Source organism: Dinoponera quadriceps, unplaced genomic scaffold (assembly GCF_001313825.1).
Source record: "Dinoponera quadriceps isolate SergipeBrazil2010 unplaced genomic scaffold, ASM131382v1 scaffold1169, whole genome shotgun sequence".
Lineage (NCBI taxonomy): Eukaryota > Metazoa > Arthropoda > Insecta > Hymenoptera > Formicidae > Dinoponera > Dinoponera quadriceps.
In genome coordinates this window covers 376,719-397,633 of record NW_014555522.1, presented here as the reverse complement: position 1 = coordinate 397,633, position 20,915 = coordinate 376,719, and the positions used below count along the sequence as shown (strand labels likewise).

The 20,915-nt window shown below is 46.6% G+C and overlaps 1 protein-coding gene across 3 annotated transcripts in view; it reads left to right on the top strand.

The window, feature by feature from the left end:
* LOC106744596 (neo-calmodulin-like) overlaps nucleotides 1-20,915 on the top strand; it is a 63,452-nt gene that overhangs the window by 32,271 nt on the left and 10,266 nt on the right. For all 3 annotated transcript variants that reach the window (XM_014619513.1, XM_014619512.1, XM_014619511.1), the window contains exon 4: nucleotides 12,229-12,344. In XM_014619513.1, the coding sequence (XP_014474999.1) occupies nucleotides 12,229-12,344 (116 nt within the window). The remainder of the gene's footprint in view (nucleotides 1-12,228; nucleotides 12,345-20,915) is intronic.

The window sequence follows — 20,915 nt, the reverse complement described above, 5'->3', positions numbered from 1 at the left end:
TTAGCGCGGATCGCCGAAAGTGATAATAAACCCGAGTCCGGATAAAGCCAACGCGAAAAGAGATTCCCAAGTTTAACCCTTAACCGACTTCAGTAACGTCCGAGGGCGATCGACGGCGGCGGCGTCGACGGCGGTTGTGTGGCTTGCGCAAGAAAAGGGGATTTAACGGGCCCGACACGGAAGAGAAATAGGGGCTGTACGAAAATCGCGGTCATAAAAAGAGCTGAACGGCCGACATTTTGCGGCGAACAAAAAAAGAAGCGACGAGAATCTCGATAATCGCTCTGGCACGGAGGAGGAGGAGGACAACGACGAGGCGTCTCATCCCCAGGGTATTTCCGAAGGAAATTACTTTTCCGTCCGAGCCCGGTGGTCGCGCGTCCGCGCGCTCGCCGATTTCGATACGGTTTCGAGAACTGTCGTCGTCGTCGATTGCGGAGCGGTTGCGAACCACGCGTAAAATTATTTTGCGCACCGCATTGACCCGGTCGCACCAAGTAACCGCGGCACGCGTAACTTCCCCAGCAATTGTACCGCGCGGTTTTGCGCGAGCCAGTCGTGCGGAGCGAGAAGAATGCAGCACGACGTTGGGCGCGCGCTCGTCGGAAGTACTGTTCATCATTTCAAGCTGGATGTTTCCGCTGATGGGATTTTCGATATTTCCACTGCCGCGGATATACCGGGAAATTATCTCCCTCTCTCTCTCTCTCTCTCTTTCTCTCTCTCATGTAATATTCCCTCGTATCTGCATTTCTTATGAAAATGAGTTCGCGGAATCCGCTCTTGTTAAAAAGGATACGCCGTTAAGAAGAGAACAGAGGAGAACGGAGGAGATCAGTGCGAGATTCGCGAAAACGGAACTTTCTATCGTAAAAAACATAGCGTGTAATCTCGGGCGTTTTCTCATTCCTTCCCTCCTTCCTTAAATGTTCCATTTTCGCAAACGTAAGCTACCTTCTCAATACCATTGGTAATTATACTATGTTACAGCGGAGAGACTATTGTTTAAATATTCAATTTATCGAAAGTTGCGTGACAGAAATAAAAAATTTACTAAGTTCTTTTGGGACGTATTTTATAATTTTTTATTAGGGGTACCTATAAGTAATATCGATTTTTTCAAATTGAAAACAGATTGAATAAATATCCATCATGAGGTTTTGAATCCCAATGAAACCATAACTACTAAATATCATTGTACACAGCTTGATAGACTGAGCATCGCTTTGCTTGATTAATCTGTACTAAATGTGAAATAAAAAAAAATTTTGTAAAAGTATCAAAAAACAACATTACTTATGGGTACCCCTAACATTTAAGTTACAAACGTCGAGAAGTAATTTACAGCGTGAAACATTTTCTAAGATCTTTTTTACATCGCTGAATTTAATGGCATTTCCGCGGAATCGTGTGGTATAAGATCGGCCAGGGGAACGGCAAATTTGAAAAGTCCACGGTACGTCACGTTTACGCTAATAGCGAGCCGTTATCGTTATGCGGTTATCACGACCGACGTAACTGTTACTGTTACCGCTGTGATTAGCGCGGTGAACGTCGGTTTTTTGCCGACGGCACATCAGCGGGAATCTACGCGCCGCTGCTCGAGTAGGCCGAAGGCAACAGTTTCCCGAAGACGACGCTCGCGAGCGTCCCCCTTTCGACCGATCGATCTCTCTTCGTATTCTCCCGCGAACGACTGCGAAGCGCCAGCCGTTGCTTAATCGCGCCGTAATCCTCTAAACTGGCAAATCGAAGGAAAGAACTTTATTAAGTAGTAAGCGCTGAATTCCCTCGTCGCGTAGCTGCGCTCGCGACCGATACATCGGAGCAATTCGTTACCCGGATTTCAGACGACGAGCAATCTTCTCTCTCCGCGGGAAGTTAATTTGTTTCTCCTTTCGCGCAATTGATTCTTCGGCAACTTTAATAACGCTTTTAATTAACGCTACCCCGGCTGGCAGCGCTTTCCGGCATTGTTTGAAATTCCATGTGGCTACGTAAAGCGCATTCTCCGCGATTCACCGGCGGCCGTGCGCATATCTATATATATAACATACACGTACGTGATAGCGTTATTCGTTCGGGCACCACTCCTTCTCCTCTCAATGGCGCATAATTCCGATATCTGGCGAGATAACGGCCAAAGTTTCGAAACGGGTAATTACAGATATATATCTCGCGGTACGCGGGGCGTGTGTGCTCGCACAGAGTGAGTTAAATGAAAACGAAGCCAATCTCAGCGCCATCGGTGCCTCCTAGCCGGGCAACCGTTTGCTCGGCAGAGACCGTGAATGCGCTTCTGTTTTTGTGAACGCCACTGTATCCCGGCGTTTATGTACCTTCCACGCTCTGACGATTCCATCCGTTATAGCCGGTCGCGTCGTATTAGCGACCGTTAGGCCTCGAATACGATCCGAAAAGGAGACGTTACGACGGACACCCCGCAGTGGTAATTAGTCTCTGCGCCTAAGTGCGCGAACACATCGATAGCGCGCGATCTCCTGCCTCTTTCTCCTCTCTATATCTCCACGCTCTAAATAAGGCGGCGAAAGGCAGTCCGCAGGTGTTTAATTAGACTGGAATCTCGAGCCCTCGTGGCTTTATAGAGCGACGCCGCGTAATAGAGCTTCACTCACATTATTACGAGAATAACTTGATAAGGCCGTATTAAGACGATCTGATATAGTTCCATCCGTGCGGGAATCTGTACGAAGATAACTCGGTTGGCACGTGGGTAGTCCAATTATGTTCCCGCTGAAATATGTTAATTAAAGGAGTAACCGAATTTATATATAGATGAGTGGCAATCAAAATCAGCCATCGGAATGAAGATATGTGAAGGGAGCGAGCGAGTAGAGATTACGATAAAATAGAAAAAGATTAGTCAAATTGCCTTGGATGTTATCGCGATGTTCGGAAGATAGACGGTGGTTTACGCGGCTGAGTCCGAATTTTCAAAATACTGATAGAAGCGTACCCGTACAGTCGGTCATAGGACGGTTGCAGCAGTTTTTTTTTTACATGTTTCGGAATACACAAAAAATACGACAAAGCGAACCTATGATTTACGAACATGCGCGATAGATAGTCAGATAGTTGTCAAAATTACATGTACACGTGTAATTTTGATATATACATATTCAATTTTGACGGCTGTCTGACCGTTGTTTCTCGTGTGTTCTGAAGTATATAAGAAAAAAACTGTTGCAACCGTCCGTGATCGAATGTACACGAACGAGTTATCACACGTCGGAGATGTTTAAACTTATTCACCGTCATACGATGTGCACCTAACTAAATAACATAAATCGGTTGGCACGTGGGCGATGCTGTTGCGCTTCCTCTAAGCTATGTTAATTAAGGAATAACCGAATTGATATAGGTGAGTGGCGATCAAAATCAACCATCGGAATGACGATATGCGAAGAGAGCGAGCGGATAAAAATCACGATAAAACGGAAAAGGATCGGGTAGAATCAAGAAAATTGCCCTGAATATTACCGCAACTTTCGTAAGATATACGGGAGCGTACGCAGCCGAGTCCGGATTTTCGGATAGTGGCTTACCTACCCGCACATAAGCGAGCTATTGCACGTCGGAAGATGTTTAAACTTATTCACCGTCATACGGTACGCGCTTAACCACCATAAATCCCAGGGGCTACATAATAGCCGCGATCGCGATAACTTCGGCTGCAACCGCTCGCTCTCGAACGCTCATGACGTTATTCGTTAAAGTAGTTCTGTCGGGGATCAGGCGAACGAGCGAAGTCTGAGGAACCAGCGGTAGAAGCTACCTACCGGATACGAAGTTGATGCGATCCGACGGTGCGATCGGCGATAATTTTAACTTCGTTAAATCCGGACACGCGGCCCTGTGTAAGCCGCTTCGCCTATAACTGGCTAACCGGTACCAACACGCGCGCGCGACGACTTATTTGCGATTCGCGTCAAATCGCGGGCGCTTGATGCAAAATTTACGTGCTCGCGATAGCATGGTAATTTACGACGTCGTTGTGTTGTAACTGCGCCGGTTGCGCGTGGGTGAGGCCGTAATACGATCGCGGCGACATGAATCTTTGAGGGAGCCGTTCTCGGGCCCGCTCGCTCGCTCGCTTCCTCTCGAATACGTGCCGGAATTTCCTGAAACTTTCGCTTTTGCCGAAACGACGTCAAACGGCACCGTTTACCGCAACCAGGATAGACGGGACGGACAGAGGGTCCGTCGAACTCGCGAAACTTATTCATAAGATATAAGACTGACCCGTCTTCGCCGTGTATTGCCAAACCGGTTGATTGCCTTGTCGTTGCGAATATAGAAATACCATAGCGAACGCGCTTCAATCTTCAAAGTGAAGTATTTACAACGATCTGTTATCACTGGCAATGTACGAATAATACTATTTGATTTATCTTCGGAGAGGTCGATCGATGCCGCATCTCTCGATAGACTAGATTGAATTACTCAACTTCGCGAGCAGAAGTTCCGATGCTCTCTTGCGCGGTCAGAATAATCTACAATATCAGTATCGCTCTGGCTGGTAAATGACTGGTGATTCCGGTCAGCATTTCCCATCGTTCGAAAGTTGTCGAAAGATCGCTGTTTTGTTTCGCGCAGCATAACGAGTGGTCGAGTTCCGGCGTGTTCCGGCGAGCGAGCGGGCGAGCGCCCTCGTCGTATCGCTTTTTACTCCGCGATTTAATTCGCCCGGAGCATGTACATCATTGTTAGAGGAGGAGGAACGATATCGCTCTATCGATCCGACTGTTCGCGCGTGGATCCTCTATCGGCGAAACTAATAACATTTCGCGGATAACGTCCGGCTTCGCGCCGGTCCGCCTTCGTTTCCATCAGTCTCTCGACGTATCGCAACCCAGATTACCCTGTATATTGTTATTTTGCTGCTCCATACTTTCTCTCTCTTTCCCCATTTTTCTCTCTCTTTCTTCCTCCCTTTTCCTCTATGTCCGTTTATATTTCTACTCTACGTGTCTTAGAAGAACGAAAAGAACCTGCTGCAATTATAGCTCGCCCGGCGAGCGTATATCACAGCTATTTACATTTTATCGCTGTTTTCCGTATCGGGCGATATTTGAGATCGGTTAGAACAAGAGAGGCACACGAGAGAGGACTCGAGCGCTTCATATGCGAGTACGGTCAGTCCGAGATCCATATTCCCTCACTCTTCCCTCTCTTGAACGCGTGTCCACGCCAGAATTTAATTCCATCGGGAATGGATCTCGTGTCGCGTGCGCGTGCGCGTGGCCACGGGATACTTAACAAACGAAACGAAGTGACATCCGCGTGACAGTCAGGTGGGTCCCGGTTGAAAAGAAGTACCCACAGGAGTGACAAACCGCGTGAAAAAACGCGTCGGAGCAACAGCGTTTGACGTTTCTATTGGAGACCAGCTGTCGATCGCTTACTTATTAGACCTGACGAGAGACCGAATATGAGGAATTCTCCGAGTATGCGCAATATTATTTTCCCTTCGGCCGAAGTGGTCGGATTTATCTGTAATTTTTGTCCCGAGATATCGCTCGCGTTATGTAACTCATGTTTGCGTTAAGACAGACGGAGGACAGAGAAGGACAAATCCGTCGCATCGTCTACGCTACACGATCGCCATGTTCGAGTTTCGTGAGAATGTTAACGACTGAACAGATTGGTTGAAAAAGTAACGAAAAAGGAAACATGGACAAGCAAGGAATGCGATGGACGAGCGCGGATGCGTGGAACGAAACGAAGCTAATTGACGCCTTTTCCCTCATCCCTCTCTCTTTTTTTTCCTGCGACGCAACTGCAACGATATAGCCGGCGGTGGTGAGGGTTGAAGCGGCGGTGACGGCGCATCGGCGAAAAACGTGCACGAGCGTTTTCGACTATGCGAAACACGTGACCGTGACATTTGTAATATGCCAACACCGTGAGCTTCTTATCGGATTCGCGATTGATCCGTCGGGGGCTTCTCCAAGACGTACACAGAGCGATTTCGAGCTGGCACGATTCCTATCTGATCGCCCTACCCTCTCCGAGTTACGCCTATGGAATTCATCTGGAATCCTGGTGGTCCGTATCGTAACACGCAGTCAATTTGTATGCTCGCTGTACGTACGTACGTGGGGCATGTAATACATGGTATAATACACGCGACGAATCCGCTATCAGAAAATGCCCAGAGCTACGGGCGCACGTTGTGTGCGCCGCCATGTCCGTGTGTGCGCGTCCGCACCTATGTCGTTCCGCTTACGGGTTATCTGGGAATGGCGCCGGGAATTATGTTGAACAGATCGATGATCGTAATCGCTATTGATTAATTCTATTGGAGACTCTCCCCGCAGCCATAGTAATCTTGCGGCTGTTAAGTCGCACGCGACCGCTGCTCTCGTTTCGATTGTGATCCCGCCCCTCGGAAAAATCCAACTCGCGCTCCTCGCACACTCTGTACGACAGAGACGAGAAGGGAAAGCTCGCCCGAGTCGAAATTTTGGTCCTATGTTAATACCTTTAATTCTACAACACAGTAGGAACTAAGATAGTAAAATAGGTTCGATTTCAATTCTAATAATGTAATATAACCTCCATCTTGCTGATGTTTTAAATGTCCGTCTTCGCTGTTTTAGCGTTAAAATTTAATCTGTAGAATTGAAGGTTCAAAAGAGAGAATAAAAAGTATCAATATCGTCAAAGTAGGCTTTTATTAATTCATAGGCCGTCTGAGTAGGCGCAAACTATCCTTGAGAGCGTTCGAGTTGCTACTAAAAACTTTGTCTGTTAATCAATTAAGAGCGAAATCTTAATCTAAATGCGAAGCTATTCGAATAAAGTGAGACTTTTAAGCACGTTCTATTATAAAACTTGCAATTAGTGGTCATTTTTATTCTCGGACGGAGTCACATAGAGACACCCTTCGCGGTGTCGAACGTTCGGCAAAATTTACGGCGAGGTATGCGAAGGTGAAGCCCATTACGCGAATGAATCCGTTCATTTAACATAAATAAAAATAACACAAAGAGAACGGCGACGGAGGAAAATGAGGTAGTCACGTTTCCAGGAGTCCCGACACCCGTCGTAAACTCTCTCATCTGGACGTGCCTGTGCAAACGCAACGTTATTGCCGGTAAGTTAGCAAGGTGCGTGCCGGCACATGTAACATACTTTAAACCCACCGGCGATCTTTCTCCCGACGGTATATCGTCTCACTCTCACGGGAACAGGTGTGATCGCGATTTTACGCGCGTGTTTACGCGCGTCCACGTATTCGTGTAAGCGCTCGCGAAACGTCGCCGCGGAGAGACGTGCGCGTGTTCGGTGCATGCGTGCCGCGCGGCATGCACGTGCGAGCAAGGGTAGGACGGTGGAACGAGGGAGGACAGAGGGTCGCAAAGTCGGCATGTACATATACATGTTCGCGAATCCCAAAGCGGTTCTCTCCCGCGGCCCCGGCATTATCGCCGGCTAAATCCCGTTTACACCGGTGCTTATCCCCGACTGAAATCCGCTTAGGCCGACGCCGGTAACTGCAGCCGGGGGGAAATCTCGGCGCGACGCGACGCTGCAAATGAGGACGTCGATTTTTAAAGGAACGTCGCACGCGCCTCCGCTCGCCTTTGTGTGCGCGAGACGCGCTGAGACGGACGATCGCTCGCGATTTTATCGCGGGAGCGCCGATAGGCCGCCTGATTCGCTCGTGTGTATACATTTCTTTCCGTAACATCCATTCCGATTCTATATTTCGAGGAAATAAGAGCAGCTAAGTGAATTGCGATCAAGCTGTCCCGGGAATATACATCAAGAAATAACAAGATTTCGCGCAAAAATCCACACGTACCATCCACAGCATTTATATCCTTGACCGAATAAAGTGCAGAAATGCACAATAAATAGATGGCAGAGGGAGGGAGAGAGAGGTTCCTTGTTTATAGAAAGTAATTGTGCTTTTTTTTATGAAGCTCTCCCTATAGACTTCTAGATTCGCCTGACGGTGAGAACGAGGCGCGAACGCCACTGTCTAATACCGGGAGGTTCGCGCTTCGATCTTATGACTTCGGAGAATGGAAGTTTAGCTCCCCTTGTTTCTTATATTTCCATCTTGTGTTTCCTTTGAATCAAACGTTATTGTACATGTTCGCGAAGGCTGATAAGAACTTATCGGCTGTAGCGAGGAATAGAATTGCACCAGGAACAGTAATTTTGCAGGACTACAAAGCGGAGAAATACAAAGTGGGATAAAGTTGCGAAATCGTTCGCTGTATACGAGTATTTCGATATAGACGTTGAAGCACTAGCAACATCGTGAATGTTTAATTCAGAGTTCGCAAACTTTATTTACCTCACATCATACATCCCTAAATTCGATATTTATCTTGACGAAACGAGATATTCACGTAATCAAATTAAAAGCGCAAATTGGACATATCGGTTTTATGATTTTGCAAAAGCGATGGGATATACAGGCAAAGAGAGAGAGAGAGAGAGAGAGAGAACGATTCCGGGCCCGGCGAAATTTGTTCTACTATTGGCAGCTCGTTTCTGTTTCACAAGTAGGATAATTATGACCGTATTTTTTATCTCTGTACATATAACTGTACATAATACTCTGTACATAATACTCTGTATAATGGAATAACTCCACTTCATATGTCGACTCGTATGAGAATTTTATTCAACGGATATGCCATTTGTCCAATGTCACGGCCATTAATTTTAACCATGAAAGATATTGAAACTACAGGTGTGCTTTTTTAACACCAATAAGCATCAATGTATCGCAAAAATTGTATCGATATAAAATAAAATTTAAAATGTCTATTTAAAGATCAACATGTATATATTGATATGTATCACATAGACGGTTATTTTTTTATCTCAGTCGCAGTATCGGTTTTGTCTCCATTGCTGAATTTAAAGCTGCCCTTCTCTTCAGATCAGTCGGTACACAAAGGGAACCTGTAATTACCGCTCAATACATGCCTTCATCACCACGACGCACACGGTCACGTGACGGGCCTTACACGAATCTATCAGTAGCTGCGCAGGAATTAGCAGCGTTATATAACAGACCTCAGCAGAATGGATTGTAAACTGCACGCGCCGACAGCATTTCGCGCGTTTATTTAACCGGCGGTCAAATTATGCAAATTAGAGAAGCAGCGCCCGCGAATCGTTCGAACGGGGGCCCTTGATACGATTCTCGACCGGCTGCACGATTCGAATTTATTTTCCGTGGATATCCACGATAACGTCGTGCTCGATTCATCAATTCGATTTTCCCCGACCACCGCAATCCATACTATCCGCTCGATTATTCGCGTGTATATTTGCAAATTTGCCTCGTGTTTATTTCCGCGGCCCGGTGTTTCTTTCTTTTTTATCTTTCATTTCGCTACACCCGTGACACTGGCCGGGACGAAAATGTGCAAACTGTTGCTTCAACGTTGTTTGAAGTCAAACCGCATTCTAAATTATTTTTAAACACGCAAGATTATAAGAGGCAAAGAGCAAGAGCTTTAATATTCATTATAAACTGACGTCGTAAATGAAAGAGTTACGATGGGCCGCTTTGTGGTAAACTCGCGAATTAATGGCGAGCGCGGTGCGGACGGTGCCGTAATTAAGCGTTCAGCGTGAAACAGCGCGCGGCTACTGAAAATCCGCTCGCCGCCGTCCATTGCTCATCGAGCAACTAAAAACTCTTTTAAAAGCGACGAGGAAGAAGCCGCGGTTTCTCGCATAAGAAATTTCCACCCGGGGACATTTCTTCGGATCGCGAGGTGTAAAGTTCGTTCATTCCCTCACTCTCGTTCGTGGCTGCTCTCTCACCCTTCCTTCTTACGCCTTTGTGCTCGTATTGCCGTGTACTTCCCTCTTATTATGGCGTATAGCGGGATAAAAGGGTTGCGCATGGTCGCTTAAAAGGATGGAAAGCATTTACGTCGCGGAACTACTTTACGGGAATACGGTGAGATCTCTCGCGTCTGCATCGATATGGTTTGCTCGTATCGTGCGTCTCGACAGTCCACATTTAACATCGGAAAAAAAAGTATATAAAGTATATCTATATGTAAAATTATATGTAATTATATAAATAATATTATATAATACATCTATTATACATTCTATTATATACATAATAGAATATTATAAAATATTATATATAATTATATAAAATATGAATTACATGGAATATATGGAATATATATTATGTAAATAGGATAAATTATTTATAGGATATGAGAAAATTGTTATAATTTTTTTATATTTTGGAAAATATGCATTTCATGATAAACGTTTCAGACAATAATTGTATAACATTAAGTGATGTATCAAATAGCCATTTTAAATTTCATAATAACATTTGTTAAAATTATTTAAAAATTATCTTGTTATATTTAAATAGGTATCGCCATTTTTATTATATATTTTTATAATTGACTTTAGATGTTGTACGGTTTATTTTATTGGCTATGGAAATATCTGAAAATCAATCAAAACCGATCTTAAATATAAAATCTATAGCTGCAGTCCAATTCATGTGCTTATAGCACTATAAGCACCGTTCTACCTTTTTTTGGCATGGAATTAACAATGAAGATAGAATGACGTTTAGAGCGCTGTAAGCGTGAATCGGACCGCAGCCTATGAATACCACCCCAAATTTTACAACGGTTCTTATTTGACATTTCTACGATCGCTTGAAGCGGAGATATCGATAAGCATATCGAATCACAGTCTCGATCCGTTCGGTACCACCGAAATGGAGTCGCGCCGACACCTGTCACGCGACATGTAGGTAGTGGCAGGTCCGCATTCCTGCACGAACAATGTTACTGTAACGCGATACGGCTGGAACGCGGCCTTGCCCCCACTTCCGCGTACGCGATCTGGCCTTGCAAGCTCCTGCTAGGAGGTTATTCACCCCACTCTATGTAGAAGGGTGTATCTGCCATTTCGCACCATGAATGAGTGTATCAGCCAATGCCATCTAATGGGGGCGTTCATCAGCATCGAACGCGATCGTGCCAAAACGTGAACAGGACCTAACTCTTGAACGGATACATGTAGAGACATGAAACGAAGATCAATCTTCTCGGTTCGCGATCCTGCATATATTTGCGCTACAGGTTTTTCGTCAAAGGATCGAAAAGCAAGCCGAACGCGTCGTGATAAATTTCACTCCCAAGAAAATCCCAATAACCGCTTGAGTTATCTTCTTCGTATACAATCTCTGGTCCATATTATCAGAGGCATCTTAATTTTTCACGATTCATTGACTTCGAATTATGTTAAGGAACCATTACTCTATAAAAGGTATTTTTTATGACGTCATTTCACTTGGCTCACATTTCATTTCATTTCATTAATATTGCTTACAAAAATTATCGGGTAAAACAAGTGATTCGATACCTCAGAAGGTTGCGGAGGTAAAAGCGCTGACTGACACCGAAAATTATTCTAATCGAGTAAACATAAAATTAGTAGCTTTTCTTCTCCTCCTAACCTGTATTCTATTAAGAAATCAAAGTGATCTAATGATATGGCCAGGAACTGTATATATCTTCCGTCGTAGCGAAAACGATGTTTATTACTGTAGATGGTAGGAATAATCGGAACGTAGCTTATAAAGTAAATAGCTATATTTCGAGAACGACTAGTTTACGAACGTTATGTTGAACGTATATTGATATTAATAAACGAAAAACGTATTGAACATAAGACAATCTGGGTCTAGATTCAAAATGATTTAATTTCTTTAATCAGGCGGGGTTCGCGGCCCTCTCGGGAGCTCGCTCTGCATTTAAATGACGAAGAAAGTTTTCTCTTTCTATACAATCAGGGCTCTCCCTAAGCTTTTTGAGCGTGCCTATTTTGCATGTACAATTAAATCGTGCGTTTAATTAAAGGGATTGTGCAATTCATCGTACCGTTATACGCGACCGCGATTTTACGGAAAATCAATTACCACGAAGTAGCTGAACAACTGCGTGATAGAGAATTCTAAGAAATATCGTGATAGAGAATCCTAAGAAATATCAAATACTAGTTATTCTTGATAGTAAACGAACAAAATAGCGAGTGTGTGACAAATCGGTTGAGGAGCATATGCGAGAAGTATCGATTATGCGGAACAGATTGAGATTCGCAAACGCGTAATCATACTTCACGCCTTGTCATATTCGCTCACGATTCTCGCGCTCAGCCTTATCATACTTTGTGATTTTTCCTCAGGCGACGGAAATGTCAGCTTCGAGGAATTCGTCGAGATCGTCAGCAACATCGGCGCGAGCACGGCGGCACCTACGGATCAGCATCAGGAGGAGCAGGAATTGCGGGACGCCTTCCGGGTAAGTGAAACAGGCGCGGTCTCCACGGATTTGTTTCTTCCGAGCGCGTAACCGGCGATGTTGCCGTCTTTTTCGGATGGATTCGCGCGATTGTCAAGTAAATTTTAACCGCGGTCTTACGTTAGCTGAAACGCGTTAAATATCGGACGCGGCGTATTTGTCGCGGGGCAATTTTCGAACGGATTACCGGGATCGCTTTCACTCAACTTTCTTCCTTACACCGTGAAAGTGGAGAGGATTTGCTCCAACTTGCTCCTTGAAAGAGAAGATGGAGGCGGGCGGTTTCTTTCGAAGGGACCGGCGGGAGCCGGTTTGCAAATTGCGCTCCGACGGTTTCTCATTTAGGACGTGACATTGCTCGAGGAATGCAAAAGTTCGCGATGATCGTGACATGCACTATGCATACCTGAACGTTCTATCCATATTTTACTTATTAATAAGCTCTTATACCGCATAGAGTACTCTCACTTGTTTGTCTTGAGGTTCAACGACGGGGGACGCTCGAATAAATAAATCGACGTGCGTAGCTTCCGATGGGAGCGAAATTGTACCCGCGAGAATCGTGGAACAACGGGGAACGGCTCGAAATTCCGATGCTCTTCGCGACGTGTAATCTCCGATTTTTCGGTGATAAGATAAATTCTAATCAGATGTCACGTCATTCGCGCCCCTTCTCGACATTTCCGACACGTTTATCACGAGTGTGAAAAATGCATAGAACCCGTTGAGACATCGACCCGCGATACCCGCGTGAATACGTATGTGTAATAACACCGTTATTTAAAGTGGCACGTGCGAGAGGACACGAGGCGCGGGGAATAAAGGAAATCTTTATCGGGTAACCCTGCGCGCGCGAAGGAGCGCGATACGACGCGGGAACGGCGATTAAATACGTGGACGCGGATCAACGGCTCGATGAATGGCTCAAAAAGAAATTGCATACATATTTGCGCTGTTCGCGAGCGAAATTGCGCGTGGACCCTCGGAACATTTTGCATCGCATTCCTTGTTATCGAGGTGAAAAAAAAAAACAGACTCTACGAGAACGAAACGTGGAAAGTTTGAAATTCGCATCAGCGCGGTTTGCGCTCGAATGTCGCGTACCGAAGAGAGCGGAAACAATTTAATACCTCGGAAGGGCCGGGACCTTTCGCGAGCCCCGCCTCGGCCCCGGGGAAGCCGCGCGTGAAATATTCTCGAGATAGTGAGATAATCGGCGGATCTCGAGTTCATTTCGTCGGATTTTTCGACAAGCACCGGCGAAGATGCGAGGATACAGGGGCCATCGATGAGGGATCATATGCTTCGACTTCGTAGGTGCGAAACGCCGGGGGATGAAAGGATCACAAAGCTTTGCATTTTCCTACTTGTTGTCACAGTGACGGCTTTCTTGTATGAATAATGTATGTGCCCGTTGTACGGCACGTAGGTATCTTTCGCTTCGCGTCAAACTACGGATGAACCGGGATCAGTACCGAACGCTCCTCCATTTAATGCAACTCCCGGCTTGCCGGGCTGACAGCGTGAGAGAAAGAAAAAAGAAGAAGAAAATAAAATTCTCATTCCGGCCACGTAGCGCACCAATTGCCCGTCAAGATCGCTCGCGTTTCGCGCTAAGTGCGTCGAGATTTGTCACGACTCTCTCAGCGAAAGATCCGCCGTAATTTAATCTGGATGTATTCCCGGAAGAAGTATGAGTTTTTCGCTCGGAAGGGGAAAAAATAGGTACTTACACCAGCCGCGGGCGAAATTTATCGAGAGTTTCGGAAAGTTCTCAAATGAGGAAAATAAATCCACGGGGGGAAAGTTTGCGCGCGTTCATGCGCGCGCTCGCTCGCGATAGGTAAACTCGTAAAAATGTACGCAGTGAACGGATCTTCCTGGAAACGGGGAAACGCAANGGGGGGGGGGGGGGTGACGGAAAACAGGAACTGTCAGGAAAGCATTCGATCAGTGTACATTCCTCTTGCAAGTGCGCTGGTACTTGTTCGGCTTACTTTATAGACGGCCGCCATTCGCGTAGGCACCGTCAGGTCCTATTCACCCGCGCGCAGGACGCTCGACACTTGATATTTTATGGAGTCCTGGATTTAATTCTCTCGCGTTGACCTTCCGATTCCTCCGAGACGAACGTGTCTCGACATTTTGGACGGGAATCGGGAATCACCGGGAAACCAGGCGAGCGCGGTTCGCGGTAAGCGTCGTAAATCGTGCGACAAGACGAACGCAACTCGCTCGCTGAAGTGAAATTCTCCCTTTGTCTACTTTTTTTTTCTTGCTTCCTTTTTTCACTCTTTCCGGTCGAACACACCCGCCGGATTTAATCCAATTCGCACGAACGGATTCCGAGACGTTTTCGGTAGCCCTCGATCTCGAAGGGGGGTCGAAAGTTGGGCCAATAAAGTAGTTTAATTCGCTCCTACTCCTCTCCTCCCCTCCTGTTTCTCGTGCGGCGAGAGCGATTATAATAATTCCATTAAGTCGTTAAATCTCGGAAGGCTTATTAAGACCGAGGAGCTGAGTAGCGACGAAGCCGAGCGTTGGCCGATCCTGATTACTCATCGAACTTCTTGTCGCAGGTAAATGCGGACTCCGCACGCTCCGCGAAGTCACGCCGGCAGAATGGAGGACGCACGGTTCGCGCGAGGTTTACTTTAAATTCTTCGGCCGTTATGCGGTCCTTTTGCTCATTCGCGCGAATGGAGTTTCCACCTACGTACACGTAATCGGGGGAATAAAGGGGTGAATGGGGAGAGAGTTCCTCCGGGAAGCCGAAAGCGGAGAAAGAAAAAGCGAAGGAAACTTTTGTCCCCTCCGCTCTCCGCACGTGATGCAATCACTGGGTAGATCGACGAGATTACGTCGCTTTTCGAAATCCGCTGATCTCCTTGAATTATCCGGATTAAAGACGTAGCCGCGTCTCTTCCTAGAGCGATATCGCACCTGAAGATAAATGAGTTTCTTGTTGCAATGCTCGGATAACCAATATAATTTGATTTACAACGATGCCTCTACCAACAAGCTGAGAGATACGTTCGTCTCCGTTGCTGATAATTAATTAAAATTTGATTTCGATTAAACTAATAATTCACCTTTCCGCGTCTCTTGCGATTATCGAAAGCACGCAGGCTATTTAATCTGTTGTTCGATGAAGAGAGTATCTGTTGTTCGATGAAGAGAGTATCTGATTGATGGAGGAGAAAAATATTCAGATACAGTCGACGCCGCTTGTTGAATCAAACGAACAAACGGGGGTGGAGCAGCGAGCACGCGGTTGTATGTATGTGTACACGCAATTAAAAATGGATCGTCGGGTCGGGATTTCCTTGAGCTTCGCAGCCGCGTCGCTTAATACGTTTTAGCGTCTCAAGTTGTTCAGCTTATCTTCGTCTCATAGTCGCGTACCGTCCGAAAATACGTCGAAAGATCGTAGGCCTATCCGGAGAGTGAGAAAGTGGGCGGCTTAAAATGAGATTCTAACGACAAAGACCAAGGCCAGACGAGACGAGACGATAACAGTTAAAATGCGGCGTCTCAGCGCTTTCGCCCGGTTAATTGACTATTCCCGTCTAGATCGCAGCTTTAGCGCTTGCTTAAATATTCCAAGCTGTCAATTAATTCTGCAGATCGACTTACGAGGAAAAGTCAAGCATTGACTTTAGTTAGCGGGTAAATACAGCAGCGGCGAAACGACGACTTAATTAAACCACTTTCGACCATTTTCGCTCATCCATGTTTGCTTTCAAATGGAGACGCGTTTTCGGGACAACGTGATGAAACGCACGAACGAACGAATGGACGTACGGATGAACCAACGAATGAACGGGCAGAGTTCTCACCGTCAAAACAGGAACGACGCTGGTAACATAATGCGGTGACTCAATACACACGCGAACTAAGAACTCGCCAAATTCCCTTTACGCTCGGGCTCTCTTCCGTCGCTGCAGTGCGAGCTGCAACATTTCTTCACGGGGGAGGTTCCTCTCCGAGCCCCAATTCCTCTTTGGTAAAAGGCGAGCGACGAGTGGCGCGGGTTCTCCTCGTAAAAGCAGCACGCCCTCCATTAAACCGTACATCCACCGCTGAATGTTTCGAAACATTCGCAACACGTCTCGTTTCCGACACACAACGTCTGGCCGACCTCCAAGCGAGCTGTGCTTCCATTCTCGCGCTATTCTTCGCCATCCCGCCGAAGACGAACGTCGCTTTCCGAAGGACGGCGTTTTGTCCGGCGAAATTCCCGCTCCGACCTTCCCGTCCCCCCCCCTCCCCCCTCCCATTCATCTCGTCCATTCTCATCCCGATCACATTTTTCCCCCCGCGCTGTTTTTTTCGCGTCGCGTCGCGCGACGTCGTGCGATACGCTCGTCGTACTCGCAGTCGACATCCTTGCGATCGAGATCCCGCGACCGAGAGCACGTCCCGTCCAGTTCGCGAGGCTCGCCCTCGTTCTCGCGACGTCGACAAAGGCGAGCTCTTGATCTCGTTTTTTTTTATTCCTTTTTTTCATTCTCTTCTCGATGCTGTCCATCTCCGTCGATGCGCTTAATTCCTTCGGGCAAGGCGGGAGGTCTTTGTTCAGCTCCAGCGATTCACCTCGTCCCCGTAATTATCAAAATGGCAAAGAATGATTCGCTAATGATCGTATTAATTAACGTTTCACGTCAAAAAACAAGGAAAAATCTGTGAAAATTCAGGCTGGCGAAGATCGAGCCTTGTTATCGACATGATTTCACCGCACTACTCGTCAGAGTCGCGCCGTGCAAATTCACACAACGATGCATTTTCACGCTCGGATTCGGCAGCTGTACCGCCAGCGGAAAGAGCAGAGGGCGGAAGAACCGGGAAGAAATCCACCTGGGCTGGCGGCTAGCCGCCGAATAGCGGTGGAAGGAAGCGTGTCAAACTGTTGTTACGCCACAATACATTCTAATGACGCCAGCTTCGCCGGAGGATTTCTGTATCTCGCTTCCTCCCTCTCTCTCTCTCTCTCTCTTTTTTCTTCCACACTCAACCATCCCTTCTAGATTGTCTAGCATCGTCTATCCGAGCCACTTGTCTCCCGCTCGTCTGGTTATCCCGCTCGCTCCGTCACGGTGTTATTTTTCGGTGTTCTCTCGAGGATACGCGGATCGTCCTTGCATCTTCGTCTCTTCTTTCGAGAGCGCTCCAGGTGTTTGCGCAAAAATTGCGGGATTCGACGCGGCTTCGACACGTCGCGTTCCGCTCCCTTCGAGAGCGATATATCCTGGAAGACTGACACTTAAGGCCGCAGAGAGACGCGCGCACTTCTCCATCTAGTGATAGAATAAAAAAATGAATGCGCTGATAAATAAGTTCTCGGTTAGGTACGAAGGCTCATTGTTATCTTGGCCTTTGCGAGTCGTCTTATCGGTCTATTTTAAGCCGTTCTCTAATTGCGCCTCATTAAATTCGCTTTTTATTCCCGACGGTCCTGTTCCTTCGTTCCGGTTGTCAGTCGCTCCTAAAACGCGATGGTCTAGAATTTTTTTTATTAAATTTACTCCGTTCCTCGGGGGGAGCCTTATTGCACGAAGTTGCCTTCCGACTGTTCGCCAAGCTTGTCTTATTTTAACGCGTTCAGATACTGCTCGTCTTCGTCGTCGTCGTCGTCGTGACTTTCATCGCTGCCGTTTTCCCCTATCTGCGCGAATTATGTAAATCGCCGGTTTAGATTTTTCCTCGTTTTTCGCGTGGCGCTCGCACGTTATTGGACTTAAAACGAAACACGTGGAACTTTAAATTCGTTTCGGCGACAGTTTAATATGATGATTATCACAATGTTTTGCAATTCTACAGTGACAGGATTACGAAGTGGGATCCAGTGAATTTCTTATGATCTTTCCCGAGACAAAATTTTAGCCCAACATCGAGTCTTCTCTAAGATCTATTGTGCTCCTTTGATACTACAAATGGGAAGTTATCGCCGTTTTTTCGACTTAAAGATTTAATGTAAAACTAAAATTGAGACTCTGGAGGTCTCATTTATAGCATTAAAAGAAAATTTATTATAATACAAATGGGAACTTATTTCTGTTTTCTCCACTTGAAGACTTAATGTCAAATTGAAAATTTCACCACGAATTTGTACACAAAAATATGTTATATTTCACCGGTCAGTGGATTTTTCTCTGGTCGCTGTTATTTAGAAAAATGTCCTCGTACTTGGTAAATCTTAGCAGAGAATCTACTGGAAATGTTACGCGAGAGCAGTCGAGCTTGCTGATACTGGCAGATGCTTCGAAAATGCTGCGGGAATTCTCGAAGATTTCTCAAAAGATTATTGCTCGATAATCGGTCAGTTGTATTCCGAAATTGCACGTGTATACGTAATTCACAGCGCAATAGTGATTCTAAGAGGTCCCCTCCGGTCGTTTAAACGATATAGCTCGCTAAAGCATTTAACGGCCGTGGCATTGGGGTCAGACGCGACGTATTGTAGTTACCGAGTCGATATTTTAATCTCCGCGAGACTCGGCTACACCCCCGTGACGTCGTCGGATTGTACCGTACTCAAAATAAAACAGATGAGGGAGAATGAGACCGAAGAGGGAGAAAGAGGGAGAAAGAGGGAGAAGGACAGAGTGGAAGAGAGAAAGAGAGAGAGAAAGAAAGAGAGGGAAGACACAGGAAACGTGTAAAGGGTGGAAAACAAGCGGTTGAAATGGAGGAGCAACTGGAAGGGGGTTGTAAAAAGGTGGTGTGAGAGACTCGGTGACCTGCTGAAGGATATCGCGGATAGATAGTAAGATTTATGGCGTGTAAAAAAGAAAAGAGTTCACGAGCGCGAGTGCCGAGGGACTACATTACGAGTAACGCGCAGTGCGCGCGCGAGAGAGAAAACACGGGTTTTCTCGTAAAAATCTAATAATACCGAAACGATGCTGTTCGCGATTTAAACGCGATTTATCTTACTTCGATTCTCACGGGGGCGAGGCTTTTATCCGAAATTACGCGCGAATCGGCACATATCAGCGTGTCTAGTCGATCGCCTCTGAGGTAGCCCTACGTACAGCAAAGTAAAAAGGTGGAACAATTCTCGCACACAGAGCGAAGGGCTCGGACGCGGGAGATAAAAGCGGCGGGAGAGTACGTGTGCTCGAAGCGGAACGTACGGCTCAAAAATCCGCAAAACAACGATTCCCTCCGGTGGAGGGGGTGGGGGCACAAAAGAGAGGGGGGGGGGGCAAACAATGTACTAAAAGCGAATACGGAGCGGCACAGCTGCGAGATAAAGGCAGCGAAAAGAGGAACGAGCGGAGTCACAAACAAATGCGAGCTCGCAAAAACAAATAACGGCAATCGAGTGCATCCGCGAGCGGGCGATACTTGCGTCCACGGCCGAATGGAAAGTGCAAGGGAGCGTCGTGTTGCAAAGATTTGTGCAATAGCTATTTTCATGAACTCGACTCCATTCGTAATCCCTGCTGTCGTCGCGGTCGCGAAAGCGACGGTGAAAAATACACGGACATGTACACCTTTCTGCATACGAACTTTTTTAGACGACGACGAGGAACAGGAACCGCATTTATTTCGGGATCCATGCAATCCCTGGGCACGAATACTGCAAAACGACGAAGTCGAAAGCGAAGTTCAGTCGTCGCCTTGCGCCTCGCGATTGCCGCGAGTTTCGACGCGACATGAATTATCGTAGTAAACGCGAACGCCGACGTTTTTCGCCGAAACTTAGCGAAAGCTACGTGGGTCGAGCTTTCAAGACCGGCGGAAAGCGGGAGAAGTGGAACACACCTCGGGAGAATTTAGCGTCCAGCAGAAGCCGCGCCTGCAGTCCCACGCGAGACTTCACCTTCCGGTAAAAAATGTCGCGGGAATTTCTTAGTTCGCATTAGCATGCTAATGAATGGCTGATCACGTAGCTTCCATCCTCCTCGGTCCTTATCAGACGAACAAACGGACGAATGAGGTAAAGGCAATGATTTATTTCCGCAAAATTCGTTATTTTGTACGCCTGGAGCGGACCGGCGAGAAAAAGTTAACAGGCGCTGCACACCGCCGGGCATCGAGATACGCGAAGCGACACCATAAATCCGTACGGATGTTCCATTCAAACGCATATAATATAGACATATTCTGAGGTATATTATTTTATATCTATAGAATCAACATTTGTTCTACTCTTAGCCGAGCGAGTGAGCGCGCGCTCTCGAGCATCGATTTCCGCTTGTTGTCAAAATGTGAAAAAAATATGTTTGCGTTGGAACCCGGCCCCGGGTAAATCGAAGCTTCCGGTGAACGAAAGAAAAATACGGTGGATTTCGAGAACGAGAGCGAATTTATCGTCGATATGTCTTAAGATGGAAAAACACGGCAAATGTTAAATATCACCACCCGGTGCTGCGGTGTGGCAGCAACGGGCTTCCAACGCCGGTCGCCCGGCTGATCGCGACGGTGGGAACACAGTCAGCGGTCTAAATGATTTACTAATTGCTGTAACGATCGTCCGATTGCAATTTCCCCCGGCCGGTCATTGGCGTATTATTAGGCGAGCGTGACCGTAATGGTCGTTCAGAGTGACGGAAAGGACGCCAC